This window comes from Haemaphysalis longicornis, unplaced genomic scaffold (genome assembly GCF_048455015.1).
Source record: "Haemaphysalis longicornis isolate Haplotype H1 unplaced genomic scaffold, Haemaphysalis longicornis Haplotype H1 scaffold_1, whole genome shotgun sequence".
In the NCBI taxonomy this organism is placed as follows: domain Eukaryota; kingdom Metazoa; phylum Arthropoda; class Arachnida; order Ixodida; family Ixodidae; genus Haemaphysalis; species Haemaphysalis longicornis.
Window position 1 is genome coordinate 155,527,058 of NW_027526203.1, and position 17,994 is coordinate 155,545,051.

The 17,994-nt window shown below is 50.9% G+C and overlaps 1 protein-coding gene across 3 annotated transcripts in view; it reads right to left on the bottom strand.

The window, feature by feature from the left end:
* The window catches only part of LOC144138294 (uncharacterized), a 90,070-nt gene that overhangs the window by 9,672 nt on the left and 62,404 nt on the right, over positions 1-17,994 (bottom strand). For 2 of the 3 annotated variants that reach the window (XM_077670509.1, XM_077670501.1), the window contains exon 4: positions 9,494-9,706. The exons of the other annotated variant lie outside the window; for it this stretch is intronic. In XM_077670509.1, coding sequence (XP_077526635.1) covers positions 9,494-9,706 — 213 coding nt within the window. The remainder of the gene's footprint in view (positions 1-9,493; positions 9,707-17,994) is intronic. 3 annotated transcript variants of the gene reach the window in all.

Consider the following 17,994-nt stretch of genomic DNA (forward strand, 5'->3'; position numbering starts at 1 on the left):
CCCTAATCCCGATGGCGTGCAGGGTGAAAAGCCCCAACGCACTAGCGCCTTTCATGGCCCTTACGATCGCTGGTCGAAAGTTTGCGGCGTTGCTGGACAGCGGAGCGTCTGCGACGCTGTTCGGCGGTGATGTCCTCGCTCATTTGCATCGGAGAGCTATCTGATTGCGAGCTTGCGACATCACTTTACACCTAACGAGTGGGAAAGCCAACTCAGGCGGCTCGGCGAGGTTGGTGGTCCGATGGGAGAAACGAGTGCGACGCCACAGATTCGTACATCTCCCGGGCCTCACAGTGCCTGTAATTCTCGGCCGTGATTTTCTGGCTCGTACAGGCATTGTGATTGACATTGCCAACGGCGGGTATAGGCAAGGCGTTCATGCAGCCCTGCTCCCGTTTGCAAAGCTGGCCGAGGTATCGGAAGCGCGCTCCGCTCCGAATATCTCGCGCGCGCGCGGCAAAAACGCAACGCTGCCGGAGACGCTTTGCACTCCGGAGGCCGCGCGAGCGGGCGGGGAAGCCATGTCTCCCACCCGCGCAGCCGCCGCCGCGACGGTAGCTCGACGAGCGCGCCTTGCGCTTCCGAGAGCTCGCGCGGGCGCTCACCGCATCTCGCGGCGCCCCACGCACCCTCCCATCGCGCAGCGTAACAAAGGGAGCCCCGAAGGGACGGCTGCCACCCCGCGCCGAATCCCGGGCAACCCCCCCTTACCGCCCATGCCGGCAGTAGCCCCTGCCTACAATTCCGGTACGGCGTTCAGCAGCGAAGAGTTCCTTAAAACTATCCGTTTTGTAAATAGCCTGTATATTATAGGGATATATTGTTTTTCGTTGTTGTTTTTGTTGGGCTCAGGGAAGAGCCGTGCTCTGAGATGGAGCGAGGTGGCGCGGCCACCGGGTGTCCGGTAACAGCTGGTATTGCTGTCGGCACCAAGTTGTAAATATTTGTGAACCCGAATCATTGACAGGCCAGGAAGAGCCGAAAGTCTGAGGAGGGGGGCGGCGCGGCCGCCGTGGCGTCCGCTAAAAGCAGTTCGTATTGCTGCAGGCGCGTTTATTTGTTTGATAGTTTTGCTTTGTTCGTTTTTTGCTGTTTTCTTTTTTGTAGGTTACGTTTCTGCTCAACCTAAGGGGAACTTCTGCTGATATACATCCCATCAAAGGAGGCCTCTGACCCCTTCAAGGTGGTTATCCCGCGCAGTCGGCGAAGAGCGGTTTTTGAGCTCTTTATGCGACTCGCGGGCGGCCGGTCACGAGTGGGGCCAAAGGCTTACATTTTAAGTTCTGCCACACCGTGACTTCGCTTGATAACCTCGAATGTAGTGTGTGATACCGGGGCGGCCTTCTGCCCTGAGCACACGAAATTCCGGGTTATCCAACCGCTGCACCAGTGTTAGGGTTCCTTTTTTTTTTTGGCCCTAGCCTGGCCCGAGTACACTGTTTTGCTTTCCCACTCGGAAAGCAGCAGCAGGGAAGTTGGGCGTTGTTTTGCTGTTACTCCCGACTTGTTTCTGCAGCACGTCCCCCCTGGCGTTTGCCCCCGGTCTGGTCATGTCGCCCGCAGCCACACCACACGCCGCCGGTTCCGGAAGCTGCTGGTGCCTACCATCCCCGGCAGCCCAGGCCCCGTCCCCAGGCCGCAGCCCGCTTGGCGCAGTCCAGCGACGATCGAGATGCGGCCTCCTGAGCAGGCACACCTGGCGCCTCTCCAAGGCACCTGCCACGGGCGCTTCACTGGCAGCACACGAGCACTCCAAAAGCTGCTCTTCTGGGCTGGTCCCTGGCGGGCCCGGCCTGCACACTGTCGAGGCCACGACCCCGTGTCGACTGGCTCTTCTTGTGCCCTCACAACCATGGCGGCCGTCTCTGCGGCGGAAGCTGGTGGCCTTGCCGGACGAACGACTGGCTTAAGAGGCCCCTCCCGTCTGATGAGACGTCGGCCCGCCTGCTGCCTCGGCCTGCGGTTTACACCTGCCGCTCTCGCCTGCTGTTTACATCTGCTGCCTTGACCTACTGTTCCTGGGCTGCCCCACCTCCGGTGACTACAAAGACGCGCTGGACTGAAGGTGTGTCGTGGACTGTGCGTGTGGTGTGGTGCTGCTTCGAGATGGGAGAACTGTTAGGAACTTTGCGGACCTTTGTTGACCGGGGGCGAGTGCTGTTAATTTCGGGGTGTGTTGTACTTTTGCTCGGCAGCGGTTGTCCAAGCGGTGCAGGCTCGGTCTTGAGGAGGGGGGGATTGTGGGGGCCCGTGTTCCCCTACGCCTCGCCTGCACATGTTTCCGCGAGCTGGGAGCCGCCATTTTGGGTAGCCGGCGCGTCACGTAGGTCGTGTCCTCTTCATGACCCCGCGCGACGCGCCGAACCGGCTTGCCGCGAACGTGTGCGCGAGGGCGCGAGGGAAGGAGGACCAGTTTGTCACCTTCCTTAGCGCCACCCTCTCCCCGACCTGGGGAAGATCTCCTCTCCCCTCCGAGCTGACCTGCGGGACGAACGAGCGCTCCGGCGGGGAGTCGACTGGGCGATTTGGTCGGAGTCGGTTGGCTCGGCTGTACCTACGCCGAATGCCCCGATGACGGTGAACCCAGTTGGCTCCACGGACTCTGCCGAGAGATTCTGCCCTGATCGGTCGCCTCGGGATGCCTCCCCTGCTCCCGCGGCCGTGATGACGGATATCGAGGTCTGAGCCCAGCGGCTTGAGCGAGCGACAGGAGCCACTGTCTCCCCGCGAGCGATAGTCGTGTTGTCTGGTGTATGCACTGTATCTGCCAGGCAATAAAGCCTTACTTTGGATTGCCGGAGCCTGTCTACCGCATGTGAGTACTCGAACCCGTGCGTGAGTCTTCGGATTCCGCAGGGCTAGTGTACGGCGCGTAGCGTTCTCTAGCAAAGCTAGCCGGGGTCCTCTACTATCCCGTACGTTAGCCCACACAGTGGAGAACCCAAAACAGACAAGGTAACCAAAAAAGAGGCAAGGCAGATTGAAACGAATAAATGGAGAGAAAAAATGGAAGCTAAAACGTCGTTGGAGATGTACAGGGCTGAGAAGATGAACACCAGAAAGGAAAATTTCTACGATAATTCCCAGGGCAGTGCTTTCCTTTTTGAGGCTAGAGCAGGCTGCTTACGAACTAAGAGTTTTGTGGGGAAGTATTCACAAAATGATGGGGCATGCGTGGTCTGCGGAAAAGAAACAGAAACTATGCGGCACATGGTGTTAGAATGTGAGGGTATCCATCCAAATCTACATGAGGGAAATATTCGGCTTACAGAAGCCCTAGGATTTGAGGGTAGCACAGAGGAAGTTAACTTCAAGGCTGTCGAGTCGACGAAAAGAAGATTAGAATGCTGGTGGACGAAAAGCAGAGAGGGGAATATTGCCTAGGACAGTTACCACATGTAACAGAAAAGTATTTTGTGCCTAATAAGCTTTTTCATTGTGACTGCCCTAAGCAGCTATAGTATTAAACCAGAGTACAAAACATATATTGGTCATTTTTGGTAAGATGGTATGTCATCACCCGGCTACAAAGGGGAAACCAATAGCAATCATCATCATCATCATCATCAGCTGATTCGTAGCAGGTGCCAACAGCAACTTGGATAAAAAAGTTTCTATTGGACATTCACACTACCGGAGCCCAGTTGCTCCAGATCCGAATGACTGGTTGCGCCACTTGTAAATGTAATGCATGGTCAGCAAAAAAAGGTACATCCTACAGGCGCGGGTTCAAACACTTTGTTCGAATCTTAAGCTTGGGGCACGTTGTTTGGGCAGAGCGCAGTCGACGCAAGAAGGTAAATCGAACCCACACCGGTTCAAGCACTTTTTCTGTGATGTCAATATGCGCCTGGCGCACTTTTACCAGGAAACGCCGACGCGCCTCAGCCGCAGCTCGTGCGGTGTGCACGGCGGTGTGCCTTTTCTAACCCGGAACGGCCGCCAACCGTTATTCAGTTAATGGCAAGGTGTTCAAAATTGAATTCTCGTGAACAGAGCGATTTTCCCTGTTTTATACCGGTTCTTTGAAACCTTTCTTTCGCGCCGAACGTGCGGAAATAGCTGGAAAGGTTGTCTTTGAAAAAAATTGGCAGTTTCCGCAGTGGCTAAAAGTGGGTGCTCCGCCGAGCGGGCAGCCTCGCATCCCCAATTTCGCGGATAAATGAACACCGCCGAGAACGGGGGTGGTGCCATGCAGCACATTGCATTTACTGGTTGCAATTTTCTACTTTGAGGAAACCCAAACAGCCCGCCCTGTTACGTCACAGCCCGAGCCAGCGCCGCCAGCTGCAGTGGAAGCGGCCCGGCCGTATCCAGACCGCTTACAGCGAGCAGGTAGCCCCGCAAGCGGAGTAAGATATAAACAGGAGCGCCGACTGCGCCACAGAAAAAAAAAAAAATGTCCCGGTGGAGCGAGATTGCCATAGAGTTTCTTACTCTGTATACTAGAGAGGAATCTGGCGCTAGCGTCTATGCGGCTCACATCAAGGCCGTCTGTGTCGTCATGGGCCGCCATTATACCGTGCGCTCGCCTTAGTTTCATCATTGGCTTAGGTTTAAAAGTTTTAGTGGCTGTAAATTCAAATACAATGCCACAAGAAACGTGAATAAGAGTGTGTAATTATATAATTATAAATAAAACACGCTGTTTTAGAGTGAAAGAAATAAAAAAAATGTTTTTATTTACTGAGAATCTGCCAGTACGCGCGCTACTATTCTGTGGCCTAACGATAATGTAAAATTCTAGAAGAAACTCATTAAAGGGGTCCTGAAATACCTTCCGCCGATGCATGGATGTACATGTAACCAAATAAAGCAATGTATTAGCAATCTCCTCCTGCAAGAATTTTGTTAAAGCGATGAGTATTAGCCGAGAAATCGTAAATCAAAAACCGCGCATTATCGTCGCGCCGTATTTACTCCTCCTTTCAAGTTTTTCTTCGCTGTAGTCGGCGCGCGCGCCTTCCCTCCCATGATGCTGCGCTCCTCAGCGGTGACGTATTTCCGCTATTGCCCTCCTCAGACTGCCGTCTGCTACGGGCAAGCTCTTTCGGTCTTTTCATCTTTGTTGACACCATGGACATGGATCCCGCACTCCGCTCAAGGCTGGAAAAGCGAACGAAAGACCTGGCCACATGTGTGCGGCCTGGCCTTGCCCTTTCGCGGTGTACGCTGCTGCAGTTGCTATCGGCGGCACGTGAATTCTTTTCGGCGGCAAACTCGCAGCCGCACGGGGAGAATCGTGCGCTCGTTCCCTTTGATGCACCGCGCACTGTTTATCCAAAAAGCCGTCTCAGATGTGGCCCCGCTGGTGCCGGGTCTTATTTTGCGGCAGTGGTAATTCCTACCGGCGGCATGTGAAACAGACATTTTAAACCGACACAGAACCCGTGCAAAAACGCGCCGGATCGGGTCGGTTTATCACTGGCGATGAACGGGAAGGCGCAGAGCAAACCAGCGCCGCACTCGAGCAGCGAACACCCGTGTTCTGACAAGCTGCACCCATGTGTTGCATTCAACACTGACGGGAAAGCGTTTGTTTGCACTTCTCTACTAAAACTCCCCTCACGGTGTTTACGTAGCGGGACGCAAAAATTTAGCGTTTAGCGTATGCAAAGGCAACAAACGCTGTACCAGAGTCCTTCAATGCCTTTATGAAACTCCGCCGTCACGCTATGGGAGAGCTTCGTATGCTGCCGCGCCGCGCCGCTGGTGTTGATCGGAGGGCAGCCGGGTGCGTGGTCAGAGCGCGTTTGGCAGGAAACGGACCACGCAGTAAGATAAAACAGACGCTCGCCGACTTATTAGCAGTGCGCTTTCGCTTTACGTGTCGTGGGCCGCTCAAATGGACTCGTCATTTCGTGAGTGGCGAAAAAATGTGGTGCGAACAGGCATGCAGCCACGCTCCGTGCATGCAGCTACTGCGTTCCTGCCTGCCGGTCTAGCTACAGAGCAGCGGCGGCCGCCCGATGCCCTCCGATCTGCGGTGGCGCCACTCGCGGTAGCTTTTGTCCCCGTACGAAACTTGGTCGGGAGTTTCATGACCAGAGAAGCATTGAAGGGCTCTGGCTGTACTAAAACTCTCTATTCGCAGCAAAATAGCGTGCGTACGTGAGGCCGCAACATGGCGGCAAGTAGCGCGAGATGGAGGAAAGATTTTTAAATGCAAACCATCTCTTGCTCGGGGCTATGTCCGTCGGCGTCCGTCCGCACCTCTCCCCCTCTCCCCACCAGCTGTGCGATAACGCCGCTCTCCTCCTCTCCCTCTCTCCACGCCAGCTGTGCGATAGCGCGCCCGCTGCTCTTCCTCTCCCCCTCTCCCCCAGCAGCTGTGCGATAGCGCGCGCGCTGCTCCTTCTCTCCTCCTCTCCGCGCGCCGCTCCCCCAGTTGCTGCTTGTCCGATGAACTGAATGGATGCCAACAATTCTGTCAGCGAACTGGCTGGCACACCTTCTACCAGCGCCAGCCAGCTCACTCCCAGAACCGCGAGCACCTCTGAAGACAAGGCTGCGCAGAGGAGAGCTCGAGATGCAGAACGCAAACGTCGACGCCGAGCAGCTGATCCAGATGGCGTTCGGCAACGCGACGCCGCTTCGAAACGTCGACGTCGAGCAGCGGATGCCAAACTTCGAGAAAGTGAAGCCGCTTCGAAACGCCAGCGTCGAGCAGCGGATCCCACACTGCGAGAAAGCGAAGCCGCTGCGGCACGCTTTGCATCGCCACATAGTTCCCTTCGGGGAGATGGTGTAATTTTTTTGCTTCCGATGAACCGAGTTCTTTGCCCCTGTATTTTTAAATACGTCAAGTGGTTCGCACGTCGCCTTCACGCAGCTCTGTATCGTCGTAACATCGCTGACTGTCCGAACGAAGCTTGCAGCTACAAGCCAAAGCAGCGACCGAAGCTGTGTGTGTGTGTGTGTGTGTGTGTGTGTGTGTGTGTGTGTGTGTGTGTGTGTGTGTGTGTGTGTGTGTGTGTGTGTGTGTGTGTGTGTGTGTGTGTGTGTGTGTGTGTGTGTGTGTGTGTGTGTGTGTGTGTGTGTGTGTGTGTGTGTGTGTGTGTGTGTGTGTGTGTGTGTGTGTGTGTGTGCATCGCCTCGTGTGTTGTGGACGCGTTCGTTTCGCGATGAAATGCGACGTTGTACTTCTGCGGGTGGATAGTGCTTCCCATGGTTTGGATTATCTTTCTCGAGTGACGTACGACTCAACCTCGCATGGGGAATGTGCAGTGTGCCTGGCTAAAAGTCTTCTCGGCTTGCACACCAGAGTTAAGTGACTTGCTGTTCGTCCCCGCAAACCGGGCGCGAGGTGAGTGCCGAATTTACGACGGGCAGGAGGAAGCAACCGATCATCTGTCAATCGCGGTTCAGACTTGCAACGCATGTTGTGACGTTGTGTTTGTTCGAAACGCATTTCTGGGTTGTTTTGAAGTTGAATAAAATGTATGCGTCGAACCCGGGCATTCGGCTCAGGGTGTTCTCTGCGTTTGCACGAAAGAAGTGCCACGGGACTTCGACGCTTTCTTTATGGTACGTACTCACGTAAGATAATATCGATGTCGTGTTATGGCCGTCCTTCAATGCAAACGGTTAAGCGTTTGTTTACACTTGTTTCGTTTCTCCTAAAATGTCCAAGCACTCCGGCACTCCGCTGGCAGATCAGCCGGCGAGCCGACCCTGAGCAGACGACACATCTCTTTGCCGGAAGTGCGTGAAAAAGTCGCCCAATAGCGGATGTCTACCTCATGACGAACATCTGGGAATCGATGACGTAGACATGTGAGGATGGCGGCGTCCAAAAACACGCAGGGAAGGGTGAGAAAAGGGCGACAAACTTAGCAACAAAAGTGTGAGCTGTCCGCTGCACCTAAAAGAGTAATACTTGGCACAGCTGACGTTCACGGCCCAATCTAACGATTGCGCTAGTTCATTTAGTGTGCTCAAAACGCCTTTCAGGGCCCCTTTAAAGAATCGTATTTTGCAAACATTTCAAATAATAAATTGTTTGAAAAGCTCAGAAACGTTTTATGCGCGTATACCTAGAAAACGAGCACCTCGCCTTCGTGGTGTTTCCGTTCGTGTTTTCGTGACAGTCCGTCTGCTACAACTTTCGCAGCGGCAAATTACCCGCTCAGTCGAAATGTGCGGGTGCTATTATATGTACTCCTACTGCAAAAAAACCGGGAAGTGGACTCTTCTTACCACGAACTAACGTGTCTACTTATGGGTTTGTACTTACGTAAATTTGTACTGATAGTCGCTCGCCGGCGCTAGTCCTCCCGTTTGCTTACAATGAAGCACAGCTGTCTTGGCATGAAGTAATCGAGCGAATTTCGAGTTTCCAAACGAAGCGAGAGAAGCAAAGCGAGTTTCGGCCGGGGCGGCTACCTCGTAGACATAGCATTGCATAGTGAAGAAAGCAACTCGAAGAAGACGCTCAAGAATCTGATAGACATGCCAAGTCAGCAGCACTGATCTTACCATACGGCCATAACCCCCAAGCCGACATGGATTACACGACGCAGTTTCCTCTCTAGTATACTTACTGAGAAACTCTATGCAGACCGTCCAGCTTTAACCTTGCTCTCTTACTCTTTCGCACCCATCTCGTCATTGTGATTGCGTAGGTGGCTCTCCCCTGTTCGCTGTCCCCAACGGATTGTTTCCTTTCGCCGCTACATCTTTGTTTAAGCATGTCAAACTGTGGGTGCAATCATAAAAAAAAGGCGTACGCGCGCGAAACCTAAATTGAGCGGCGCGGGAAGTCGCACATCGCCGGTGACGCTCGCTTATTCCCTAGCTGCCAATGAGCGTTTAGTCAGACATACTCAAGGCCGGCTGAAGCATATCGTTCTAACCCAGCAGATCAAAGGCGCAATCGTATGACGACGATTCCGGAAGCGCCAGATAAACAATGAGAAATTGTAGTACCACGAACCACAGCATGCAGTTTAGCTTATTTGTGCTCACAGTACATCCATGCAGTGCCTAATTCGCCCTTCTTACTTCTTGCTCAACCGCTCTCCCGCCGTGGGCTTAATGATTTATACTTCTGCGCAAGAACAACGCTTATGAGGGTCGTCCGCAGTCTCCACAGACGCGCGGAATGACGCAAATTTCCGTTTCAACACCTGAACTGGATGGCCGCCGCCACGTAGAAAGGCGCTGTCAGCGTAATTAGGCGACCTAAGGACATCAAACGCCACCTCTACTTTAACCCACGTCCTAACTTGCGGAGTGATGTGAACTGTCACTGTACGGTCGTGTGATCTTGTCGATAAGGCCAGTGGATAACGCCAGATGCATTTCTGAACGACGTCTCCTGATAACCTAGTTTCTGAAAATAATGGTGTTCAGAAACAAAGAGCTAAGGAGGACACCTGCCTACATTCCGTCATATCAAATGCTTGCGTGTTAGTGCTAAAGGATTAGACGCGAGAGGTAAAAAAAGGAGCAGAGAATTTTATTCTAGAGAAACAACTTGACAATAACTCACGTTTATCTGCTGAATATTCGGATACTGCTCGCAGGCACTCCGAATTTCCGCAACGCTCGTGTCCTCAAGCATGGTGATTTCCGAGTCGGGCACCGCGACACTGCGTCCGAGGGTGAGCTCCGGGCACTCGCCCAGTAGTGAGATGCCTATGTCGAACTGCAAGTCTTGCGACAGACCGAGGACCTCGTTCACTGGAGCATGCACGAGACACAACTGCGAGGGACGCAAAACCAAGCGAAATATGCAATCATCATGTATGATGTATGAAACGGCGTGCAGGGAGAATAATCACATTTTGCTGAGATTGTTGGTTCGTATCGAGGATATTTCTTCAAAATAGAAGCACCGGAGATGCAATTGTTGGGCCCACGGAGAAAAGTGCTCGCACAATATCACGGCCGACGAAGTTCGCAGCGAGAGCCCTACCTCCAGACTTTCTGGACATCGCACATCGAGTTCTGATTGCTGAAATGTTATCAATGTTTGTTCAAAGCTTTCTTGTACCGCTTAATTATTGATGAGATGCTAAGTAGTTAGTGTCAACTTTGCTAGGTTCTGCGATGTTTCAGTAAGACGGAAGGCATGCCGCGCGGAGGTTGCTTTTATGGTTGCATTCGCCACTCCGACACATGGGTATGTATAATATGTCATTGCTGGGAAGTTTTTTTTGCGCGTCATATTCCTCAGCAGTTTTATTTTCTTGACACGAAATCGCCGTGAAAATCTAACGAGCAACCGATGGACCTTGGCTGATCTATTGGTATATTCCTGTGGCCATTTTGTGCGCACAGAGAATTTTTAGATTTATCCAACAGCTTGAATTTTAGATGCGACGCTCAGAGCACCTCTTGTCGGCGGCCCTGTCCTTCCTGCGTGCGTCCGTTGTTGTCCGCGTGCGTCCGTTGTTGTCCGCAGCCACTCTCCCGCTCTCCTCTCCGATAGCGAACACTCCCTCGCGAGGGGCATTGTATTGGCTTGACTTGGATTGGATTTAGATTGGATTAAAGTGGATTGTGTTTGATTGTGTTGCGTCATAGCCGCGGCAGACGCACTGGCGCCGGCGCGGGCCCAGGTGAGAGCGTGTGCGGCCCAGCACGCTCTCACTCCGCTGGTGGGCGGCGCTGCGCGCGGTGCTGCGCATGTGCAGTACTCTCTCTCTCCGCGGTCTCCTCACCTTCGGGCGCGCTGCGCATATAACCGCGGTGTGCCGCTCTCCGGCGGCCTTTCGGTCGACGGTTGCTCTCCGCTTGCGATTGAACCCCCCTCAGCGTCGCATCACACCAGGGTTCCCGCGAGGGGAGGTGAGCGTAATTTTTTTCCCGTGTCCGGTTCCACCTGAGAAAAATTCTATGGACTATAAATTACACATCGAGCACCTGCTGCAAAAATTGAAAATAAAAGTCTCAAGTATGATTGGTATTACCAGAGGAATTGTCACCGTGTGGATATAATTAACGTTTTGGAACTGGGTTCGGTCCCTCTGCTGACAAGTGCTTCCTTTTCGAATCTGAAGTAAAAATGTCCACGCTTAGAGTCACGCATGCCGAGCTCACGAACTTGCCAAAGGTTTAATGTGGGTCCGGCACGGGTAAAAGTATTTATTTCAAAAGATACTTTACTAATATTAGCCATTGAGATGACAACAGTGGACACCGAGCACACCGCTTATATCTGTCGGCCCCAGTAAACACTACAATTCGGAACAATGGTGTTCTTCCTGACTGCTAACCTTAACACTGTTGGGCTGTGTAATTAAGGAGTAGAAGGAAGTTTTTAGAATTTGTTTCTTCCCGAACAATTCTATTTTGTTGAGTTTAATGCCTATCGTTCATGCTTTGTTTGTGCCCCGAATGGTGAATCAGTTTTAGCGGAGCCTTATAATTGTATGAAAACTGAGGAAATATAAATCCCTACAAAACTTCCTCGCACAGGATTCCCTATATGGTTCCACATACGTTTCGGCCATCAAAAAAAGAATCGGGGTGCATGCTTCCAGATTTTTAATTTGGAAATTTCATGCTTACTGATTAAGCTACAAAACGTGAAGCCGTATTTCTAGGACGGTAGCCGAAGCCAATTCAAGAGACCCTATAAAAAGGTTATTGCATCAGAACCAAGTTTGGTGTTCGCTACGCGCACAGTAACTTCCACTACGAGCAGTGTAGAATCTCCTGAACAACAAATTTGGAATCCGCACCTTTGCAGCTTGCTTCAGTTGGAGGCACGGAAAATCGAGAACGTATATAAAATTCTCAAACAACGAAAGAGGTTCAAGACGCTGGTGCCTTGGCAGGAACGACATTCAGGACGATTCAGGTAGTGTGCACAAACACGAAGAAGTTTTCGTAGAAGCCGATTGCGAATACTTTATTCAGTTTAGGTGTTACACAACGTGTGTAACTCTAAGAGCAGAATATCGAGGCCCCAGCATGGAGATGACACTTGAGCGCTTCGCGCAGAATTAGTGCATCGGCTGCCTGAGTATGAAGGCTCATTGAAATCTACCCATTTCCCCCAATCACCATCAGATTCTCGTACTGGCTCGCAGGGGGGGAAACAAGGGTGGAGGTGGTCGAAAATCTTGACAAGTGCGGCGCACAGCTTAGGCATGAAGACAGGGTGGTATCCTGGAGATAATTCTGTCGGACGCGTCTCTGAAGTATTTTGATCAAAACGGCCCCAGGGTGGGTATGTAGTTGATTCTTTAGCCTATAATTTTGCCAAACAATGTTCTATAAAATCTTAGCGGGAGCTGGTGAATGTCCAAATGTTGTTAACTCATCCAATTGTATGTCAAAGATTAGCTGTTTTGGGTCACAGAAATTTTATTTTATTTATTTCAGAATAGTGCAGGCCAGTATTCTCCTAGCGGGAGAAACAAAGTGACACATACATTCAAACATTTGCCGGTACAGCATAGCCCACATATAAGGAACCAGGTTTTAACGAAATAGCGGATTTTACGAACAAATCTTCGTTTCCCGTCACCATTTGGATGCTAAGATTTTGTGTCCAGATATAGCGAAAACTGGATATAACGAACTGATTTCCGTTTTCCGATGTGTTCGTTATAAGCGGACTCGACTGTATCAGCAACCTAAAAAATGAAAAAGAATTCACACACACAAAAAAACATGACGGGAAAACATACCAGCATATTTGGTAACGCAGCACGTAGATAATACAGATCACAAAGCCATATAAAAATCAGCGTAAATATCACCTTTAAGTCATATAAGAAACACTCATATAAAACTAGATAACAAAAAGTAGTACATTTCAATATTCCAAAAAACAATAGGCTCAACAAAGGAAGTGCTGTTTTATGGCTCTGACAAGATTTCCGGTCGCCACAACATACTCACGAATTTAGAGGGAAAAGGATATTTTCGAGTAAGTTAGTTCTCGCAGAAACAGGCTCTCACGCGTGTACACGTGTGTTAAACGCTCTTGGAGTGGTAAGTGGTTATAGAAACACCGGTATAGTTTAAGCAGCCTTTTTACGGAGGGCTTGGTGTAGAATTAATTTGCAAATCTTTTTTCCTCGTGTTTACTGGTTGGGAATATGGCGGTCGGTCATCAGCTTCGTTGGAGAATTTTGCCGCCTGTACTTACCCAAAATCAAAGGAACATATTTAATTTAAATTATGAAAAAAACACATTTAATATATTTATTAAAGGAACGTATTTATTTTTTTTTAAATATTATTCTGAGCCGGCGTCATACTACAGACGCACACTGAAGTTTTGACCTCATGTAAATTAAGAAGAGGAAATGGACGTGGGCAGGGCATGTAATGCGAAGGCAAGATAACCGCTGGTCGTTAAGGGTAACAGAGTGGATCCCTAGAGAAGGCAAACGCTGCAGGGGGCGGCAGAAAATTAGATGGGCAGATGAGATCAAGAAGTTTGCGGGGATAAATTGGTCACGGTTGGCACAGGACCGAGGTAATTGGAGAAGACTGGGAGAGGCCTTTGCCCTGCAGTGGGCGTAGACAGGCTGGTGATGATGATGATGATGATGATGATGATGATGTCTGATAGGCTAAGCACAAGCGTGTTTAAACTTCTTCCTCAAGAAAAAAAGTTTTTCAATGATTATTCGCATCTGAGAAATGTTTTGGGACCATGAGAAAGTTTAGGTAAGCTTGACACCAAATACTTATGTGATCAAACTTCCGAAATGGTGCTTCCATGAAGGTGATACCGAAAAAACTGAAATACTTGTCACGCGTACTTCTTGAAATTGCTGTTTTCTGATCATCAGCTAGGTTCCATATCCCAGTCTTTGCACCGCTGTTCAACACTTTCCATAGCTTTTTGCAGCACAACCTGATCACTTACGAAACTAACATTGATTAGAAAAATAGTTAGTGCCCTTCCACTCTGTGCAAACGGATGACCTGCGAAGCTCCATGCCCTCCACGGAGTGCACGAAACAAAACACGTTTGTTCGTAATTTACGGCTGATCATACTTCCTATACTCGGTGACAACTTAAGAATGGCACCGAAAGTTGCCGCTGTGCCTTATCACCGTAGCCGGATGTTCCTCCGCGCGGCGCAAGTAGGGCGTTACTGGGAATATTTTGAACATGGCGTGAGCCGTTCCCGTGATTTTTTGGACTTAATATGCTTATAAACGACTCCAGTGACGACAAACAAACTGCGTGAGACAAGGCAGACGATATCACGCATTCATAGCAAACCCTTTCAAAACGCGCGCGCACTGACGTCACGGGTCCGGCGCTTTGGCGGAGTGATACACTACATGAGGTAGTGCCGTTCTTGAGTTGTAACCGAGTATAGCAATTACCTGAATGAAACTTGGAATGACCCGAGCTTTATTCTAGCGGACAAGCGTAGAGCTGTCTCTTTCCCTCCCGCGTCATAGGCATCTTATTGTTTGTGTAACACGCCAACACAACGAACATGACATGCCATCAGTAAGGGCATGAAACCTATAGCTGCGCGTGCCCGCCCCCTCCCCCCTACCTTCACTCCCCTGGTGCACGCATAAACTAGAAACTGTTCAGGATCTGGTGCTTAGAAGGGAAGGACACTGTCGAACACGTCGCTCTTGAAAGCCCTTTAAGCTGGACAAGCGATATTGGCCCAAGTCGGCGTTCTAAGCGGGCCAGTTGCTGTTCATCCAGGAGGGATTCGCAGCTACTCGACCAGCTGGAACATTAGGTGGCAACGGTGGCGGCAGTGGCTTCCCGTTGTTTTCGTGCCAATTCACGCTTCTGTTCGGGCTGACGCTTCTGAAGTTTCCGCTCTTCTTCCTCCAAGCCTGTTCTCCATCCAAGCGTGTGTCCCATAGCGAGTTACCACCTCGACGGCCTAGACCTTTATTCCAGCCGACACACACGTGGGTGTCTCTTTTGCTCCCCAGTCATAGGCATCTTATTGTGTGGGCAACACACAAACCAAGCCCCAAACCTCTCGATTACGGAGGACAGGGGAAAGGGCGCATTGAGCCATGAGACTCCCACATATAAATCTCCCACCACCACAACGGGTATGTCATCGGTAGCGCCATTCAGCCCTGCTGTGCGTGCATGCCCCCTCCGTCCCCCCAACCCGTGCACGCCTAAACCGGCAACCGGGGATGGGCGCATAATTATGCGTGAAATACATCGGCGAAGGGAAAGAGGCTCTACATGTGGCCAGACTGATTTATCATTATTCTTCCGCCAGAAGAACTATGACCAGCTGGTAAACGAGGGCCACCGACGCGACAATGTCGCTCGGAACGGCTTTCAAGCTAAAGAAGAGTTGTGTGTTCACGCCGCCGTTCCAACGGGCGCAAGTTGCTTTCAACCGGCAGGGGCTCGCAGCTAGTGGGCGAGGTAGAATTTGAGGCGGCAACGGCCGCGGCTACATTCCCTGCGGCGTCGGCTTTCGGGCGTTTTTACACTCATTCGCCTTGCTGTTGATTCTCCGCAATCATTTCATAATGGCGCTATACTGCCGCTGTCAGCCGGCTGCGCAACTTGTGAAAGAGGCATCGGTGGTGGCGAGGGGAATAACCGCTGTGATAACCGTTGTGAGGAGGAGCCCAGGAGCAGCGCCGAGTAAAAGTGGCTTAGGGGTTGATAAATTAGGGGTTGATACATATACTGCTTAGAAGTAAAAAAAAAAAACACGCAATAACAAAATCAGCCCCCGGAATCGACAGGGCGCAATCTATAAAGCCGGTCGTGCATCGCTCCCTACGTGCGGCGTGCGTTGCGTACGCGTAACTATAAGGGTTTCAAACTACATGCGCGTGGGCTACGTATACTTCTGACGTTCGCGTACGTGAACTCTGTACAGACGTGAAACTAAAACTGCCTAAGAACCCGCAAAAACTATGACGGCGCTTCAACGCACAGAATGTACAAATTCGAGCCTATCATATGAAATTTGCACGTGCATAGACGAGCTTCAATCAAAAGAAAGCTCCTCGATGTAAAGCAAAATTTCATAAAGCTTCCGCATGTTTAAATAAACGAAATGCTCGAAAAAAAAAAAGAATGCCACTCGAGCAGGCGCATGTGGTAGCAGTGTGGTTTATTTGTCTACGTTGACGTTTGACTTGACCGCGATTTCTTCTTGCTGGCCGGAATAATTTGGTAGCGGTCTGTAAAATCGGCATTTTTTTTTTTTGTATGACTGCTACTTTTTATGCAAACTTAGCCCCACCTGACAGGCGCGCGCCTTCCCTGCACGGCAAATTTTTGGCCCACCGGCTGCCATTGTCGCCGGCTGCGATGGGCAGATCGTTATCTATAGAGCCGGTCGTGTCCCAATTCGATCACGCAGTGTAAACACAGCACCAACAAAATTCGCGCCCGGAAAATGTGGCTTTAATTTGTCTGTTTCTAGACTGTATTAAGCTTCGGAAAGCTGACAAAGTAAAAACAACTCCACACCAGCGCAAACGCAATATGAATATTGGCTAACGACGCTTCGCTGACTTCCCTTCCCTGTAGTTGTGAGTTGTGTATGCCGGTGCGACTGGTACTCCTGTAGAAGATCTAACGACAATTAAAGGCAGGAGAATAGTCAGCGCAGTTTTTCTGGGTAAAAAGAAAATAAAATCAACTGTAACTTTTATTGCAAAGCGTAAAACCAAGATACGTAGCAGGACCTTTTGATTGATTGATTGATTGTGGGGTTTAACGCGCCGACGCAACGCAGGCGATGAGGCGCGCCGTAGTGGAGGGCTCCGGATTAATTTTGACCACCTGGGGATCTTTAACGTGCGCCGAAATCTCGTACACACGGGCGTTTTTGCTTTTCGCCTCCATCAGAAAAGCGACCGCCGTGGCCGGGAATCGAACCTGCGACCTCGTGCTCAGCAGCGCAACGCCTTAGCCACTGAGCCACCGCGGCGGGTAGCAGGACCTTTTGAGCTGGGTGCACTAGCACAGCGGTATTCAGGACGACCACGCATTTGCGGCCCCTTGTCTGCCTAAGGATGGAAGTCGTTGCTGATCAGATACTTGCTGAGGGGGAGCTTACTGCATGCACAATTGGTATCGAACAAACCCCCATCTTTGCAGCTAGGAGTGCTGTAAATCAACAAGTTTGCAAGAAGTAAACAGAATTGCACAGTCGTGGACACATGAAGCGGCAACACGAAAAATATGAACCAGAACACACGAATAGCGCGATTTCTTTTCCTGCAGCTTAGAATTACGCTTGGCTTAGTTACAAAAACAAAGTTGGGAAACGCGGCTTTCCACACGCCATTATTGGACCTCAACGAACAGTATTTTTCAATTTTGCGTGGTCTGGTTCATATTTTCGTGTTCACATTTCATTTGGCCGTGACCATGACTGTACATGTAGGGATAGGCCCTGGAAACTATACCTATTACCTGTGGCCGACCTTGTGTTGTATGGAGCATTGCAAGGGTGCACGCATCTCATTTCCAATCTTCAAGCCTTGTTTTCCTGCCTCGACTCACCGCAACGAAGTGTATTTATCTGCATAATTGAACTTGGTCTACTGCAGGCCTTAAAGGGACCCAGAAAAACCTTTTGTAAAAGTTACAAAAGGCCTCTATTGTCGCGTAGTACCAATATAGCGATACAATGCCGTTGGAATTATTGATCTACGTTCAGTATTAGCCGCGCCAGACGCAATTAAGTGCACCTCTCCCCCATTGCCGATCGATTCCTCCTCCGTCTCTGCTTCTTTCAAAACAGCTGGAAACACTGGGAATAGCCATGTGACATCGCGACGCTCGACTTCCGTTCTCCGCTAGCTACATTCCTGCGCCTAGGCACGCGTCAATCGCTGCGGACCCGCCTTTGCCTCGGGATCGCGCAGGAAGGAGGAAGAGCAACCGGAAGCCAATGGCAGTGACGTTGCCGGCGACCGACAATCGGCCGAATCAGGGGAGCGCTTCGCCGTTGCGTCAGCCGCGGTCGGCGTTGCGTCAGCCGCGGTCGGCTCGCTGCGGCGGCGCGCTCATCGGCTGAGAAAGGCGATCTTCAAAAATTGTTTACA